This window comes from Silurus aristotelis (genome assembly GCF_946808225.1).
Source record: "Silurus aristotelis genome assembly, chromosome: 1".
NCBI classification, from domain to species: domain Eukaryota; kingdom Metazoa; phylum Chordata; class Actinopteri; order Siluriformes; family Siluridae; genus Silurus; species Silurus aristotelis.
In genome coordinates this window covers 11,178,633-11,197,655 of record NC_139574.1, presented here as the reverse complement: position 1 = coordinate 11,197,655, position 19,023 = coordinate 11,178,633, and the positions used below count along the sequence as shown (strand labels likewise).

Genomic DNA, 19,023 nt, shown 5'->3' with positions numbered 1-19,023 from the left:
GCTATTGATGTGTTGTGTCTCTGGCTGTCATTATCTCTAATCATTTCATCCTGTGTGTTTTTTTTCCAGATGACATTTCTGAACAAATTTCTCTTTTTTCACTTGTCTTCTTGCACAACGCTCCATTTGCATGGAACCAAGTGTTCTTTTGAGATTGGTTCTAATTTTCAAGAAAAGTCTGCTAAAGGTCAAGCTCTCAAATTATTACCAAAGTTTGTGAATGTCAAGACAAAATTAACATCATGTTCAGAAGGTAATGCTAGTAAATCACAGGTTGTAAAATCATTGTTGTTTTTAAGAAAAGATTTGCATTTACTAATTAGAGTTACTTATATCTTAAATAGTTACATGGTTCAAGGTTTGAGTGTGTGTGAAAGAACTTTTCATATGACATTAGTCATACACCCAAAAATACACGGCCCACCATGCAGTGAACTTATTTTTTATGAATGTTCAAAGTAAAAAATATTTTTAAGAGTATAGGATTATCTTTTATGTTAATATATATGTGCAGGTGTTTGGAAGTAGCACTGAATTGAGGTAGTCGTGGGAAAAAAAACACTTTTATACAACAGTTCTATAAACAAGAAACTAATATAAAGCAAAAAAAAAAATTTCAGACTATACAATAACCAAAGATACTATACAGTTAAAAATATTGGCAACTAAAAAATTACACCTTTTTTTAGCTCTTCTTCAAACCTAAAACAAATTTACTGGCACAAATATAGAAGCACACAATTGTACATAATTGAGTGTAAGTATTTACTTATATACTTATATGAGCTTATCTCTTATTTGACCAGCAACATTTTTCTCCCCAATTACTCATAATTAAATCCCCATTTGAAGATGACAATCAGCTTAAAAATTTATTTGTTTTTAGTAGTATCTCTACTAAGAAAATGACTAACCCAAGCCCAACCCTGGATCCTAAAGCTAAATGTTGACAAGATTATCCAGTGTTTGGTCTCCAGATTATCAAAATCTAAGACAATTCCTGACTTCCTGACTTCCGTTCACAACCATTTTACATTTTCTAAGCATGCAAAAGGCATCATTACATCTTCTATGAATCTATGAATCATCTTCTATGAATCTATGTACTGATTCTGATTTTTTTTTTTTTTATTCCTGTTCTTAGAAATATCTTTTGAAAATCTTGTAAGGTTTCTACTGTCACTGCTGGACAGTTGGTACTTCCAGCTGTTTTGCATTTATTTCTTGCTTTTAATGACCGTAGGCTCTCAAATAACACAAAGTGATGTTACCAGTTTTCTGAGCCAATTAGGTCACATGTACCAATGCCAGGGTCACAGCTATACCCATAGTAACTATCCACATAAAGCTTTGCATTAAATCTATGGAAATGAGTCTAAATGGCCTGTGTGTAAAGACACTATCTCTGTCTCTCACCAGTCTGTGTTGAGTTCTGCTCTGGTAAGACATGGACTCGACATCATTATGACATGTTTGGCATTTCTGTTTATATATTTTTCTCCTGCAGAACCTGTACCAGAGCAGGTTTCTGACTGCTATGTCCTCGCCATCACGGAGCTCCCAGAACCATCGGCGATGTAAAAACAGGGCACGCTATAGCCTCACAGCTGAGCAATGCCCCACCATCGATCCCAGCAGCCCCTTAGCCCTGCCACGATCCTCCAGCGACCCAGACCTGGTATCAACCCACAGCCGCTCCACCCTCACAGTTAGCACCTCCATCTACAGCATCGGACAGCCAGAGGACATCCTCATCTGCTGGGACATCAAAGAGGAGGTGGATGCTGGAGACTGGATCGGCATGTACCTGATCGGTGAGACTTCCAACAATCAGCAGTCTATTATGAAACGATTAGCATTTTTGTGAGTCCAACTATGAAAAATTGCACTCTCTCTTCTTCTATAGATGAGGTTCTTTCAGATAACTTTCTGGACTACAAGAACCGTGGGGTAAATGGATCACATAAAGGGCAGATTGTTTGGAAGATTGATGCCAGCTCATACTTTATAGAGTGTAGGTATATCCTGCTCTTTCTCTCGATCAGTCATTTTTGCAGATTAGTTGAGATAGTCTTTTTTTTTTTTTGGCAGTATGGTATTAACTTTAGCCCTGAAATTTATCCATCCCTCTTTCATGTGCTGCATAATGCAAAGAAAAATCAATATCTAAATGTATATTTTATGTAGAATAAAGGAATTCAGCTTATGATTAAAACATATTTTACTACCTGGCTTTAATGTATAAAATTACTACCTGATTTCTCCAAGTGTTGCTGCATTTTGTTAGAATAATTAATTATAAATATGATATATAAATATAAATATATAATTAATAATTAATTATATTAATATTCAGTATTATTATTATTCACTATTACCATAGATACATTATTATTATGCAAAGTGTCTTGAATATGCAAATGGTGTGTGGTTATTCTTTCAATTATTTGTATTTATTTGTTTGTTTGTTTGTTTGTTTATGTATGCGATTTCAGACAGCTTACCCGATCTTTACAGCTGTCATATCACTGGTTTAGCCATTTGGACATTAGGACAAAAATAATAAAAAAATACTAGAAGTGAATTTCAGAACTACTGAATTTAATTTACTTCAGTCCCATAATTTAGAGCCCATAATTTAGCTCTAAATATAGTTTTCACATTTTCCAGCCACAAGCTTTAGAATCTTCAGAATCCATTTACACTCCAGAATGCATCATGCTTTCTTGAGCAAGATATAGTCACAAGATTAAAGACAGGAATATCCTTTCTAGAAGTCATTCGAGTTTTATTTTGAAGGAAAGTAACATAATATTGCAAAAGACTCTGCAGATGATCAATCACAGACATTTCTCAGTGTTAACCAAATAGCCAATTTCTGTGAAAGTAGACTGTTTTTAGCCATGTTTATAAAAAAATAAATTATCAAATGCACACCCTCTAGACCTTCTAGTGAAAGTTTAACTAGCCAGACTAGCAGAAATGCTATTTTAAAATGATGCAATAATGCAATTGGGTCATACAGATAACACAATCTAGCACAGTATCTACTAAACCTACGTGCAGAAAGGATTGGCAACGATACAAAAATCCATAATTGTTTTGTCTAGAGAGCCTGGAAGCTAAAGTAAAACCTATATTAAGTCAGATTATTGCATTATCATGTCTTCAGCTGTGGCAGCTATCTGTTGCCATGACCCTCCTAAGTGCTAACGGTAAATGGTTCAAACAGGAAATTGTTCCTCATTTATCAGGAGACACTGGGCCAGATGTGGCATGCTCAGTGAGCAGGTTGTGCACACTGTGTGCTCTGAATGCTTATCAGGCTCTTGCCATTTTTAGAGGGCATATGGTTCCTACATTTTGGAAACACTTCTGAGAATTCCTTTATGCAGTCAAAGGGAGCTAGTATTAATGAGCTAGCATGACTCAGCCCCTCTCTCTAACAAAGATGAAAAAAATTCAGTATTCAGTTTATATTTTGGCAAATATATTAAATTTACTGCTATTACTAAAAAATTTAAAACATTATTTAGGCATTTTTTTATTACTATTTATTTATGTATACCATTTTCTTTTACACAGAATAATATCAAAATGAGGATGGTGCTAAATTCTTTCTAGCCCAGACCGTAGATTCATGCCATCTATCACTTGCTCTCATATCAGACGCTTTCTTAGAGTGACACTCTAATTTGAGTGACACGCTTCAGCGATACATTCATACATACAGTGCATGTGAGATACTGCTGTTGGTATACAGTATAGCTTAATGTGAACAAAGTGGCTCATCATGCTCCCCCCCAAACTAAATCTTTTTAAATAACCGTAGAAACAGATTGGTTAAGTGCATGTACAGGATGGACAAATTGATAGATGAGAAACAATAATGTGTCTAAAGAATTGTTTTTTCATTCTTATAACTTTATGCCATCGATGAGACTTTGTGATGCAATGGATCGCCCCTGCTTCAAATCAAATCAGTCAAATTTTGTCGCATACACATTCATACTGAGTATAGTGAAGTGATTTTTACAACTGTCCAACATGTAAATAGAAATAGAATATGAAAAAACATAATAAAAATATAAAGTATAAAAGTATATATAAAAGTATAAATTATAACAAAAGATAAAACAATATAACAAATATACTATAAATAATAATAATATTAGGGCTGCAGCTAACTATTATGTTGATAAACTAGAAATCGTACGATTACATTTTCTTGATTAATCAAATGAAATTGCTTATTATAACTATATAGAACATTAATTTAGGGTATTTATGTATAAAAGTGTACTTGAAAAATGCAAAAGCCACATATTGAGTTCATCTTTAATTTATACATTTTAAAGTTTATAGTAGCTGCTTGTTAAAAAGTGAGGGGGGGATTTAAAAAAAATCACTCATGCTGTTTGAGTATGCAAGGTGAAGCAATCTGTGTAAATTAACATTTGCATTGTATTTTGCTGATGGTAAGTTAACAACCATTTTAAAAATATCTCTATAAAAGAACAACACATTGTATTGACAATTTTTGTTTAAAGAAAAATACACAGATCATTTAAAGATATAAGCATCTAGAATATATAATTGAATTTTTTATTATAATTAAATGACATATGCATAAATTAAATATACAAACATTGAAAACAAGCATTTGAACGTATTAAAGCTGCAGTAAATCACGTTTGAAAACAGATAGTTAACAGTTGTAGTGGACAAATGCTATAAAAAGAGAATGGAATGGAAAAATGCACCAAGCTGACAGGCTTGATTAAAAAAAAGAAAAGAAAAATATATGCGTTGGTTGAGCATTTGCTAAAAAACAACAACAGTAACGTAAATGTGAACATTTATTGCTGCTGTTATTTGCTGCTTTTAGATTAATGTTTGTTCGCACCTTTTTAATTGAATCCATCACTATGTTGCGAGTAAGCTAATTGCGCAACCTGATACTCATGAGCCATGCCAGAACAAATCTAGTGCGACTGTCCTGAAGTTAGCAAACAAGCAGTTTACACAATAACACTACATTAAACTATATAACTATATAATTTTCACATGGTTTCACATATATATATATGGGAGGCACACTTTTTTCTGCTGCCGGTTGACCCTGTACTGTCTGCCACAGCGGCTGTGTTCTTACAGTCATGCTAAACCGTAACTTGAGCAGCCCAAATAATCGATAACCGCATTCGTTGACAAGGAATTTCATTATCGATTATTATCGGATTTTATCAATTAGTTGTTGCAAACCTAAACAATATACTATAAAATATATATGCAAAAATATATAGACAGAAAAGGGTGGGTATGTATATGACAAAGATACACTATATTGCTAAAAGTTTGCAGACACCTGGTCATAAATTGTCAGGGTAGTGACCACGCGATGGGAGCGGAAGAAACTCTATCATGTTTATTTGAAATATTCAGTACATAAACAGAGGACAGGGAGCATTACAAACTGTGATGCGGGTTGAGTCTGTAATGCTCATTTAATCCGATATGGAAGTACAATCCATTCGGGAAAGTATAATCCATATGGAAAGGGTAATCCGGAAAGCGAGGGTAATCTGTGGGACAGGGAGAAGGAACAGGAACCAGCGGGGAACGCTGGCAGTCTGGAACCAGGTGGATCACCGTAGCCATCTAGTAGGTCCGACATCAAGCGAGGCGGAACGGGAGCTTATAAAGGGGAATCGTGATGAGGAACAGGTGCCGTTGTTTAACGCTGAGAGCGGCAGATAGAGGCAGCGTGAGAACCTCCGAGGGGGACACAGCAGGTGGATCCCTGACATAAATATGGTATGTGCTTTTTGTATGTATTCAATAAAAGCATTCTGTCACAAGGTTCGGAAGCATGCATTTTAGCGGTTTCCTCCTGTGCTCAGCTCTGCCTCTCTTCCTCTGAGAAGGTGAGAGGGACGGAGCTCTGCAAAGCCTCAGAGACAACCCCTTAACCAGTGCCCTTCCAGGAGCTATTAGAGGTAGTGGCACATGCCAAGCCATGCTTGAGATAATAATTAAACAAATAAATGGCCAGCCGGTCAGCAGCAAGCTCACCCATCCAGTAAGCTTGATGAGCGCTTTCTGCAACCCACATCACTGCCACCAGGCCAGGGTTTGCCCCTTCTTTTTTGTTTTTTTTTTGGCCCTTACCGAGGTGTCCAAGTCTTGAGCGAAGCCTCATTCCGCCCATCCCTTAAAAAAATAATTGTGTTTATGGGACGATTCTCTGGGTTGTAGAGACACTGGCTAGCTATTTCTCCCCAGGTGCTGCATCATCCCTAAAAACCCCGGTGCTGCCCACCAAGCTCGGCAGGCACAGACCCAACCACAACCCTGCATCTCCAGCATTGTGAGGTGCAAAAAGGTGCAAGAAGCCCTGTGAGTTGATGGGTCTGAGGATCGTAACCTTCAATAGAGGAGCTTCAGCCAAAAAGTCCTGATACAGGACCATCTGGGGACTCCCCCAGAAAGGAGCACTGTGCACCTCAGGATACGATGCTCGCCCTGCCCCGGTGCTCTCAGGAAGCTGGTCTGTTAATCCTGCCACTTTCAGTGCTTCAGGGCACGGCCAGCTCCAGTGAATACCCTCCCCATTTCCGCCCGGTACCGCAGCAGAATTGGAGGGTTTGCTGCCTCTCAGGAAGCCTCTAGAATTGCACCAGGGCATAGCTCTGGCTCTAGGCACACCAGAGAACAGACTATCTAGTGATCTGCCAGATGTGTCTTGATGGGTCCCTGCGAGTCTTGTCCGTTCCGGTTTAACAGGGTGTGTCTCACCCTGGTAGGGCCCAAGCAGGCTCTGGTCATGAAACATGGAAAGTTATTGAGGTTTGCTTTTCAGGGTCGAAGCTTATTAATACCAGGTCCTTCCGTTTCATCTTGCCTTCTCACCCCGCACCTTCACGAGACTTTCCAATCGCAAGTCTTCATTCTAGATTTTATTAACCATTGGTTGATACTGGCTCAGTTGGAGCAGCTGGCAGGCCGGCAATGAGATGTCGTTCTTGCCCACATGTGGGGAAGTTATGGCTAAACGACAAAAAGAGTGTGCTTTCTCCATTACTGAGAACCACCTATCAGGCATAGTATGGTATTTGACCGTTATGTGGGCACAGTTCCCCACTTGTGTCGAATCCATCCTTATCGCTGTCAAGAGAGTGAGGGAAGGCCAATCACTCACTGTGAAGAAGCTTTAAGACTGCTGGGTCTGAGGGCGGCAGCGTCCATTGTGATTCCACTTGGTCTTCTGCACATGAGACCTCTCCAGTGGTGGCTCAGAGCCCAAGGGTTCTCTTGGAGGGCAATTGACACCGTACAATCAAGGTCACATGGCGAGTCCTACGTGCCTTATATGTGTGGAGAGTTCCCAGGTTCCTGTCTCAGGCCCTGTGCAGCGAGTTCCTGGTCTTCACATAATGCTTACGACAGGGCTGGGGAGCGGTCATGAATCACCTGGTCTCTAAGGAAGGCCCCATCACACATGGCATATCAATTGCCTGAGATGCTGGCCATGACTCTTATTTCCAAAGCATTGTTGACACAGCTCGAGTTCCTGAAAGGAAACAACTCTAGGTTACGTATGTAACCCTGGTTCCCTAAGGAAATAAGATGTTGCGTCTCCAAGCCACACTGCCTGCATCCCTTCAGCGCTTCCTTCCCTTTTTCGAAGCTAGCACTGGTTTCACTTAATGTGCAGTTTATAGGTTCCTGGTCATGACATCAACCCACTGGTGATTACACACATGAATCAGAGTGTGGACAATGTGAAATTGTTCCCAAAGCTTTGTTGACGCAGAGTCTTGTTCCCTCAGGGTTACATATGTAACATAGAGATGATCTCCCACTCCAGCACATGCAAAGCATATGTTCATGGAGTTTGTTTTGTGCATAGGAGCATTTACATGCTGGAACAGGTTTGGGTCTACCAGTTTAAGTGAATGGAAATTTTCATGCTGCCTCTACCATAGACATTCTATACAAATGTGTGTCTTCAGCTTTGCGAAAGCAGTTTGGGAAAGAATCACATATGGCTGGGAAAGTCAAGTGTCCCAATACTTTTGTCCATATGGTTTATTTCTAGTAGTCCACAGTGTCATAGTCACTGAAGTGTTCATGTGCTGTATTAAAGTGTCACTGAGGTGTGCCAGCCCAGTGTTAAAATAAAGTCATATAATTGATAAGCTTGAAAAATTCAACATTAGTTTGGTTGAGAAAGAACCGGCAAGCATCAGTTGTGGGCGACAAGGATAGTGCTTGCTGGATGTTGGACATGGGATCGGATGATCGTGGGTTCATTTCTCTGCACTACCAAGCTAATCCTGCTTTGCTCTTGAGCAAGGCAAAAGCTCTCAACTGCTCAATTGTATAAATGAGATAATTGTCACTCTAAATAAGGGTGTCTGCCAAATGCCAGAAATGTAATGTAAATGCCTTGAGGAGAAGCATCAGAAACAAAGTTGATGTGGAAACTCAGTGATTAAGATGGGTTTAAGATGGGTCATGGGTTCCATTCCCAGCATCACTAAGATGCCACTGTTGGGCCCTTAAACAGTTGCTCTGGATAAGCTTGTCTGCTAGATGCAGTAAACGAGTGGAGGCGGATGAGCCCGGCTGCTAACACGCATTGATCCTGACCTGTGACTCTTTACAGCCAGTCTTCTTAGCCCTGTCTTTTAGTTCTTTAAGATTGGCTGTAACCAGAGAGAGAGAGATGAGTAACAGAGAGCTGTGTGTGCACTTTAGTAGCTACATTGAAAAATAAAAGCTAAGAATTGGAAAATAAATAAAGAAGTGATTGCTCTGTTAACATTGTGTTGTTCTTCTTGAGTCTTTTTCCACATCCTCACACTTCAGTATTCTACAGTTAGATTTCATCATGACCAGCTATCAATGCATGTAGTACAGTAAAAGCCTTCGACAAATGTAAAAGAACACATGACTCCAACACATGAATGCAAAACAAATTTTGCAAATAAAAAAGCAAAAGGGTCTATTCCAAGGCTCAGTGGAGACCATAGCATCTCTTGCTGAACTCTTTATATTTTGATATACTAAACATAGATCTTAAACATTTTTGGACCATCTGCTATAGAGAATATTGTACACATAATAATCTTGCAGGCTAAAGTCTCATCTGCTATAAAAGCTCTTGTGTACTGTAAGAAAAATGGTAAGTTAGTGGTAAGCTGCCACTTTTGTGCACCTGAGAATGACCCTTAACCCCTTAGCTTCTCAGTTGTAGGAATGAGATAAAGGTAAGTCACTCTGAATAAGGGTGTCTGCCAAATGCCATCAGTGTAAATGGTTGCATATTAAATCGCCAATTTTAGAAGTAAATCAGGGATATTTCTGGCTTCTGTTGGTGGTGGCTGGTTAAAGAAGATGGTGATTGGTTTGTGGTTGTTTTTCACGTTCAAGTGATTTTTATTGTGGTTCAGCTATTTGATTTTGTATGAAAAATACATACATATAATAGTAGTGGTAATAATAATAATAATAATAATAATAATAATAATAATAATAATAATAATAATAATAATACAATTGCATTTTCTTATAATAGTTCAGCAAAAATATTTTATTTTATATTGCCAGTTAAAATCTTTATTCATTTTTTATTATTTTCTTTTTAAACACGGCCTCTACGGATTTCTTCCTTACATGAAGCCTTGTCAATAAGTGAATATTTAACAAGTAAATCTACATTTCACTTCATATACATTTTTGGCATTTGGCATACACTCTTATCCAGCTTGACTTATAATTATATAATTTATACAACTTAGCAATTGAGGATTATAGCCCTTGCTCAATTGCCAAGCACTGTCAGCTTTGTGGTGCTAGGATGCAAACACACTGTCTCCAGATTAGACCAAAGTCCACAGTCTTGACCACCGAGTTACCACCTCCTCACATCATGTTGTCCTTGCAGGCTATTAAGTTCTTACACAACTAGAAGGGAAATAAACTGCTAGCATTATTATGTGCTATTAATTTTCAGATTTTTTTAAGCGGTGACAGTTATCCCTCACTCACCCGCTGCTCCCGGGAGTTATGGAGAGAGTTTGCCAGGAAGGAGTCCGTCTCCTCCTGGTGGCACCTTGATGGCTGGGCAGACCATGGTTCACGGACCTGGTGTCCTTCCTTGAGGAACCTTCTTGGGAGGGATTTCCTCTCTCAGGCGGGGGGGCAGGGCTGGGGGCACAGTTCTTAGCAGCTGGTCTCTCTACTGAGGTAATGGAGACCATCCTCCAATCCAGAGCTCCCTCTATGAAGAGGTCGTATGCCACTAAATGGCGCTTGTTCTCTGCATGGTGCAAGCACCACCAGTTGGACCCAGTCAATTTCCCGGTTGGTTCAGTGCTTTAGTTCCTGCAGGAACAGTTTGAGGCAGGATTGCCTTCTTCGACCCAGAAGGGTTACGTGTCCTCTGTCGCAGCTTATTGTGCCCCGCTTGCTGGGCAGTCGCTGGGTTGACACCCTTTGGTAACACGTTTCCCGCACAGCTCCCCTACAACCTGTTGTGCTGCAGGCATTATACCCTCCTCCTTTTTCAAGCCTCGATCAGGAGAAACAAAACCGACTGTACATCCATGGGAGGAGTCCATGGAGAACGTCGGAGCAACTGTTTGTCTGTCCCCTATAGGAAAGGGTTTCCTGCCAACAAGCAGACTTTCAGTAGGTGGATTGTGGATGTTATTTCATCTTCATATGAGTCCTCTGGTCTCCCCGCTCCTTTCAGGGTCAAGGCTCACTCCACTCGGAGTGTGGCAGACTCTACTGGTCCGCTGGAGTTCCACTCCAGGACATTTCAAATTCTGCGGGCTGGACCACCTCACTGACTTTCGTCAGGTTCAATGACCTCGACCTTAGAGCCTCTCCCAGCTCCTCTGTCCTGCGCTCTGGATGTTCTCTCACACAATAGGCAAGGACTGGTCAGTGTGGCATGATTTTTTTTCTTTTGGCAGTGTGTCAAAGGAAGCGTGGCTTCTCCCTCCTGAAACCACAGTGAAATATCTGAACACTGTGACATTACTGAGATTCTTCTTTAAATCATTCACAAAGGTTTTTAGCAGTTAGTGGTGAAAAAGCAAAATACTTAAGTCACAATTGCCTTGTCATATATGCCAAGCAAATATACTGTGATAACCTGGGGTGAGTCATTTGCAGTGTCACTCACTTGCAAAAGCTTGTGATTTTAAGCATGCTGAATAAAGAAAATTACTAGACTGTCTACTGATAACTCGAAGTTATCTCCAACCTTAGTGGTATCAAACCTTTTTTCCTTTTTACCCTATTTTCACTGACCGGTTAAATGTCAAACAATATTTTCACGGACTGGCCATTAAGGAGTGGCAGATAAATACAACAAAATAAAATGATAAGACATTAGATACATTACATTAAATACATTAAATACATATGCCATTAAAACTGGTATTTTCTAAATATAATAATAAACATGAATCCACTGTGTTGTTTTTTTGTTCATTTTGCTAGCTTGGGGGTTTAAATTTAGCGGTAATGTATTATGTGTTACTGGCCAGAGCAGGTAACCCTATTAAGAAGGTAGCAGATGTAGGTAAGACATGTTGACCGAGGCATCTTGACATGCATTTACAGTGAGTCTTTTCAAATGTGGTGAAAAGAATCTGAAATAAAACATCGTTCAGAATCAGATAATAAATAAAACGGAAATAATGTAAGTTATGTATTCTTTCTGTGTGGTACTAATTGACCCACGGACCGTTGCCGGTCCGCAGCCCGTGGTTGGGGACCACTGGCCTAAACTACAGCTGTTTAAAGGCTCACTAACAATACATGACAGTTCTGAAATATTGTTCTTATTCTCTCTTCAACAGTAGTATCACATTTAAACAATTAGATATATGGGGCTAGATAAAGAACGAATGATAAGAACTTAAAGCCCGGGACACACCAAGCTGATGGTCGGCTGTCAGGAAAATGTTGGGGGAAGGGGGGTTTAATTGTCAGTCAGCTTTAGGTTTTTCTGCACCGTTGGTTCGAGTCGAAACGCGTTAGCTGTTTTTCGTCATTCAATTCAATTTTGCCTTCAATTTACATTCAATTTTGCATGTCGAATCGGAGGCACATGAGAAAATTTTTTTTAACACGCTTGATGTGTTTCTTGCATGACTTTTGCGTGACTTTTGCGTGACTTTTGCATGTCTGCAAAAGACATGCAACTTTGCAGGCTTTGCAGACATGATTGAAAAATGCTACAAAATGTGTGCCTGCCGAATAATCCGCCTAATATGCAGCACAATCGGCCGATGAAGATTAAATAAAAATGCAAAAAATTAGCCACCTAATTAATCAGGCGACCTCTAGTGAAAATGTCAAAGCCCCTGGACATTGCAAAGTTTAATATTTGCCTCGATTTTCTTCCCCACATTACATAGCTGAGACCAAGATTTGTTTCAAGTATTACCATGGAGTGAGCGGAGCACTGAGAGCCACTACCCCCTGCGTAACTGTGAGAAACCCTTCTGCCATTGTGAGTACACATACTCTTACTCACAAACACACACACACACACACACACACACACACACACACACACTGTTGATGACTTTGACTCTAATAAAACATGACAAGTGATTTCACAATAAAGCTAGCGACATTGCAACAGAAGGCAGACATATACAAAGCACCAAAAAAAAAAAAAAAAACCATATATTCATTAAAAGCCCATGTATTGGCATAGATTTTATTAATAATCTTTTTTTTTTTTTAAACTTGTATTCATTGTATTAGTGACACATATTTTTTTCTGTTTGGTTTAAAATTAATTTTACATTTATAATTGCTTTGTTTTTACTACATTTTAATTAAGTTTTCTTTCAGTGTTAAGAGAAGGCATAGGAAAGGGTAAAAGTAAAATAGGATGAAGGGTTGAAATGTATCTGTCTAGAATTTAATCTTCGATTTTTTTTTTTTATATAAAACACATCCAGAATCATTAAGGTTTATATATCAACATTGAGACTATCTGATATGCATCTACTTACTTGCTTGAATTGACTGCACTTACCCAACTTTTCTACAAAAGATCCATTCATAACAGTAGACTTAATTTTGTTTACAACTGTAATCCATAGTGTATTTGTTGGGGGTTCCTGCTGCATCAATCTTATTATTATGTCCTTTGTACCAACTAGCATTAGTATTTTAAGTTTTGTTGAAGCACTGTACTAAGGTAAATGTACCGCAATGGTATATTGTCTATTCAAAATCTATCGAATAATGTTTCTAATCTCTCTTCACTACATTCAACTCTTCCACTGAAAATTCACATATTACATTTCCTCTGAGAATTTTTAGAAGCTGTAAGTTGATGGGCATTTTTTAGTTATTTGTATACTTTAGTGTATCCTGTAGATCATTAATATCAGCAAACCCTCAAGTGTTCATACACACATTAAAGGTTAAAGGAATATATTCCTTCCTAATATTTTTAATACTTAATTTACAAAGCTTTTTCATTAGTGCCAGATTATGAACCTGTCCATTAAGATCACATATCTACTTAGCCATGGTGTAGCAGAGAATGATTTTTATACATCATGTCATAAAAATGGTTTTAACCCATTTTGTGGCTTGCAGGGAATAGAAATCATCACTGTCCTTCTTATTTGGGGCCAAGCTAGAAAGATTATTTGTCTAAAGATTAAATATAGTTTGTCTAGAAAGACCATGCGACTGGTATGTCAGTTGTGTTTTAGGATAAACTGACTTTATAAAGCATTGTTGAAAATTGAAAATAATCATCTTTAGGTTACGTATGTAACCCTAGTTCCTAGGGAACACGGCTGTGTTGTCCATTCTTTAAATAATGTGTGTAATCAGTCAAAATTGGAAGCAAGCTGTCACCGGCGAGGTGATGTCACGACCAGGAAGTATTAAATGCACATGGAGTAAAGGAGTGGAAGTGGAGGTGTGGCATAGAGATGCAGCATCTCGTTTCCTCAGGGAACTAGGGTTACATACGTAACCTAGAGACGTTCCCTTTCAGGAACTCGAGCTGCGTCAGAACGCTTTGGGAACGAGAGTCCAATACCACCGCACTGACCAGTCCCTGACTAATGTGAAAGAGCACAGCTAGGTCGAAGGACAGAAGTGCCAGGAGTGGCACAGATGTCAAGGTTGTAAAACCTGACAAAGGTGAGTGGGGTGGACCAGCCCGCAGCGTTGCAGAGGTCTTGGAGGGACACTCCAGAGGACCAAGCCTTAAAGGCTGCCCCACTCCGGGTTGATTGCGCTCTGACCCCGAATGGAATGGGGAGATCAGAGGACCCAAAAGAAGACGCAATAGAGTTAATGATCCATTGTCTAAGGGTCTGCTTATGAGCAGGAAGGCCTCTCCTCTGAGGGCCATAGCAGATGAACAATTGTTCCGACTTCTTCCAAGGACTTGTCCTGTGGACATAACAGTCCAGTGCTCGGACCGGGCACAGCCGGTTCAATCTCTTCTGGTCTGGGGTCTGGAAAGGAGGAGGATTGCCTGGAGCCTGACAGGTCGTGGGATGACTGAGTGCACCTTGTGGATGAAACCCTAGGTAATTGCATGGGCATGCGAGCAAAGTGCTGACAATTGGCTCCCTCAAGAGCCATTATAGCGTGCTCCACTTCCGAACAAGCCACACAAAGGCTGTGTGTATCCCTCCCCGTGAAATACTGGTACTTCCTGGTCATGACGTCACCCCACCGGTGACAGCCTGCTTCCAATTTTGACTGATTACACACATTATTCAGAGCAGAGACAACACAGCCACCTTCCCAAAGCGTTCTGACGCAGCTCGGATTCCTGAAAGGGGACTCTTTCCAGTTTTGGCTGCTCTCTTATATCTTTTGATATTGCACAGCTGTAGAGTATGAGCTTCATAATAATCCATTCAATGTACAGTTGTTGCAGACATTACATGCACATAACAGCTTGAAAGCATAAATCTCATGTCTCAAAGAGCAGAAAAACACAATTATTTAGAGAATATCTTGTTATTGTATCAACAATAACAGAAACACAATGGTATAGTGATTTTTCTGATGTTTTTTTTACGGCAGAGATTATGTAACAACTGGAAACCAAATACTTCAAATACATTACTAAAGACATGAGCAATTTGGCAGGTATTTCCTTTCAAGTGATATCTGCGGTTGTTTTTGTAGAAGTGACACATACACTTTAAAGACAGAACAGGAACTAGGAGATCCAAAGGAAGTTCATTATGCTCACATACACACACACATTCCAAAAGACCAGCCAACAGAGGCTCTTCTTTTCCGCTTTGCATACCTGTAGACCTGATAGAATATATAAAGTATATATTTTTAAGAGTAAACTTGTTACAGTAACATTCTTGGTGTCTCGATGTTCAAAGATATCAGATACAAGATACAGAGGCTCTTCTTTTCCGCTTTGCATACCTGTAGACCTGATGGAATATATAAAGTATATATTTTTAAGAGTGAACTTGTTACAGTAACATTCTTGGTGTCTCGATGTTCAAAGATATCAGATACAAGATAAAGATACAAGAAGCTACTAGATTCTGAAGCTGATGGACAGATAGCATGTGCAAAATTTTTGGAACAGTTTTTATATGATTATCAATGCTATGAAATAAGCATGGATGCTACATGTGCCACATTTGGCACAAACACAATTTAGTCACACCAGTTCTACAAATTTAACCAATTTAAATATAAATACAATATATTTAATATATAATTACCCAGCCATTAGTGCACTCTTAGTGCAGGTCCCAAGCCCGGATAAATTGGAAGGGTTGCGTTAGGAAGGGCATCCAGCATAAAACATGTGCCAAATCAAATATGCAGATCACAAATCAGAATTTCATACCAGATCCGAGGTTACCAACAACCGCCACAAGTATTGTTAGCCAACTGTTGGTCAAAGGAGGAGAAGGGGAGTGAGAAGACTTCTACAGAGACAGCAGGGAAAGGAGGTGTGGAGGAGAGTGGCGGTGAAGGCTAGTAAAGGGAGAGAGGTAGCTGATATCATGGAGTGGAGAAAGGTATATATGTTGTGTGTTCAGGAGACTGGAAAAGGAGTAAGGCCAGATACATTGGAGGTGGGTTTAAACCATTGTATCATGGTGTTGATTGAAAGAGAACTCGTGTAGTGGTTATCCTGTAGGAACAGTACAGTAAGTGTGTAGTGGAGGTGAATAGAGTTTCTGATTTGGTGATGAACATGAAGCTGGAAGTTGAAGGGGTGATGATAAATGTCATCAGTGGTTATGCTCCACAAGTGGGTTGTGATATGGAGCAGAAAATATTTTTTAATTAAGTTAGATGAAGTGGTAGACCTAGGAATGAACGATTGGTGATTGGGGCAGATTTCAATGGGCATGTAGGTGAAGGGAGCAGAGGTGATGAGGAGGTGATGGGTAGATATGGTCTTAGGGAGAGGAATGTGGAAGAGCAGATAGTGATAGATTTTGCTAAAAGGATGTAAATGGCAGTGGTGAATATGGAGGAAGATACACACATGTGGACTATATTTTGTGCAGAACCTGGAAGAGATTGGAGAGTGTAAGGTGTTGGCAGAGGACAGTGTAACTAGACAGCATCGGATGATGGTCTGTAAGATGATGGCTTTGGAGGTGAAGAATAAATGGAGGAGAGTGAAGACTGAAAAAAGAATAAGATGGTGGAAACTGAAGGAGGAAGACTGTAGTGTGAGATTTAGGGAAGAGGTCAGACTGGGGCTCGGTGGTGGTGAAGAGGTGCTGAATGATTGGGCAACTACTGCAGAAAGTGATGAAAGACAGCTAGGAAGGTACCTGGTGTGTTATCTGAAAATAGAAAGGAAGACAAGGAGACGTAGTGGTGGAATGGGGAAGTGCAGGAGAGCCTAAGGAGAAAGAGGTTGGCGAAACAGAACTGGGATTGCCAGAGAGATTAGAAAAGTAGTCAGGAGTACAAGGAGTTGCGGCAGCAGGTGAAGAGGGATGTGGCGAAAGCAAAGGAAAAGGCATATAAGGAGCTGTATGAGAAGTTGGACAGTAAGAAAAGAGAAAAGGATTTGTAGTGATTGGCCAAGCAGAGGGACCGAGCTGGGAAGGATGTGCTGCAAGTTAGAGCAATAAAGGATGGAGGAAATGAGGAAAATGAGAGAGAGAAAAGGTTGGATGATGTGGAGATGGTGAAGCAGGGAGCGGATAGGATTAGTAGGGAGGAAGTGAGAGCAGCGATTAGGAGGATCAAGAGTGGAAAGTGGGTTGGCCCAGTTGACATAGCAGTTTAGTGTGGAGATGTTTACCAGAGATGGCAGTGGAGTTTTTAACCAGGTTGTGCAACAAGATTTTGGAAGGTGAGAGGATGCCTGAGGAATGAAGAAGAAGTGTGCTGCTACCGACTTTTAAGTATAAGAGAGATGTGCAGACCTGCAGTAACTACAGGGGTAGAATGTTGATCAGTCAAACCAGTGATCAGTGATGCTATGGGAAAGAGTAGTGGAAGCCAGGCTGATAGAAGAGGTGACAATCTGTGAGCAGCATTATGGTTGCCTTCCGAGAAAGAGCGCCACAGATCATATACACACAGAAGTATAGAGAAGGTTAGAAGGAGTTGCATTGTGTGTTTGTGGATCTAGAGAAAGCGTGTGACAGGGTGCCGAGAGAGGAGTTGTGGTATTTTAAGAGGAAGTCCAGTAGGAACGACAGATTGGTTCAAGGTAGAGGTGAAACTGCATCAAGGATCGGCTCTGAGCCCTTTCCTGTTTGCAGTGGTGATTGACAGTTTGACAGATGAGGTCAGACAGGAATCTCCATGGACTATGATGTTTTGGATGTGTGCAGAGGAGGGGCATGGGGTATATTGGTAGAAAAATGCTGAGAATGCAGCCGCCAGGATGGAGAAAAAGAGGAAGGCCAAGGAGGAGATTTATGGTGAAGAAAGACATAGAGGTAGTCGGTTTGAAAAAGGCAGATGTAGCGGACAGGGTAGTATGGAAACTGAAGATCCACTGTGGTGACCCCTAATGGGAGCAGCTAAAAAAAGCTTTTATAAATTTTATAAATAATTCCCTGACTTTTTTCCTTGTTCATGTGTCAAGTTTGGACAATGTTATTGGGACACCTGACCTTTCTGCCATATGTGGTTCTTCTCCAAATTGTTACCACAAAGCTGGGGGCACACAATTGTACAAGATGTCTTTGAATGCAAAGTAATATAATCTTGGGTTCAATTGAACTTGAAAACCCAAACCTGTTCCAGCTTGGTACTGCCCCTTTGCATCCATGAACCATGGTTTACATGGTTTGGAAAGAACTCTATATGCTATACTGATTGCACCCCAGGCCTCCTTACCTCATTTACATCAGTACCTGACTTTACAAACACTCATGTAGCTGATGAACACAAATGTCCACAAACAAACTCCAAAATGTAATGAAACATCTTCCCAGAAGAGTTGAGGAAATTATAAGAGCAAAATGGGACTAAATGTGGAATGTGATGCTCAAAACGCTAATTTTTTAAATGCAATGTATAAAATATGTTTCTAGATTTTAAATATGCCTGATCGATATTATGTCAGATATTCCATCTGCAGAATATCAGAGTCTTAGACTTCCCTTAGTAAAAACCCGATTCATGATGGCTGTTTTTGTTGTCGGCCATGTCAGCTTATATTGTCACTTCATAACTGATAGATTGAATTCGGAGAAAAATGTCGCACACTGTTTTTAGTTCCGTTGCCTTCAGGGCACCTGTCCATTGTTCCGTCTATAAGATTAATGTGTCACCTTTTATTTGTCTTGCTGACCCGGTGTTTTCGTCTCTTCCAGTTTACAATGCTTCTCTGTCACTAAATTTGATTAGAAAGTGGAGTGGTTTTAAAAGTCATAGCAATTAATCACTGGCATGTCCAGTTTTGTCCTCAGTTAACGCCTGCCAATGTTTGTGTAGACTCCATCGTTTACCATTCTAAACTCATCGAAACACTACTTTTGT

The 19,023-nt window shown here is 39.8% G+C and overlaps 1 protein-coding gene across 3 annotated transcripts in view; it reads left to right on the top strand.

The window, feature by feature from the left end:
* The window catches only part of hecw1a (HECT, C2 and WW domain containing E3 ubiquitin protein ligase 1a), a 98,766-nt gene that overhangs the window by 15,846 nt on the left and 63,897 nt on the right, over nt 1-19,023 (top strand). For 2 of the 3 annotated variants that reach the window (XM_083543844.1, XM_083543845.1), the window contains 3 exons: nt 1,508-1,814; nt 1,907-2,014; nt 12,444-12,538. In XM_083543844.1, the coding sequence (XP_083399970.1) occupies nt 1,508-1,814; nt 1,907-2,014; nt 12,444-12,538 (510 nt within the window). Of the gene's footprint in view, nt 1-69; nt 254-1,507; nt 1,815-1,906; nt 2,015-12,443; nt 12,539-19,023 lie in introns of all 3 variants that reach the window. The other variant, XM_083543846.1, reaches the window with a different exon arrangement.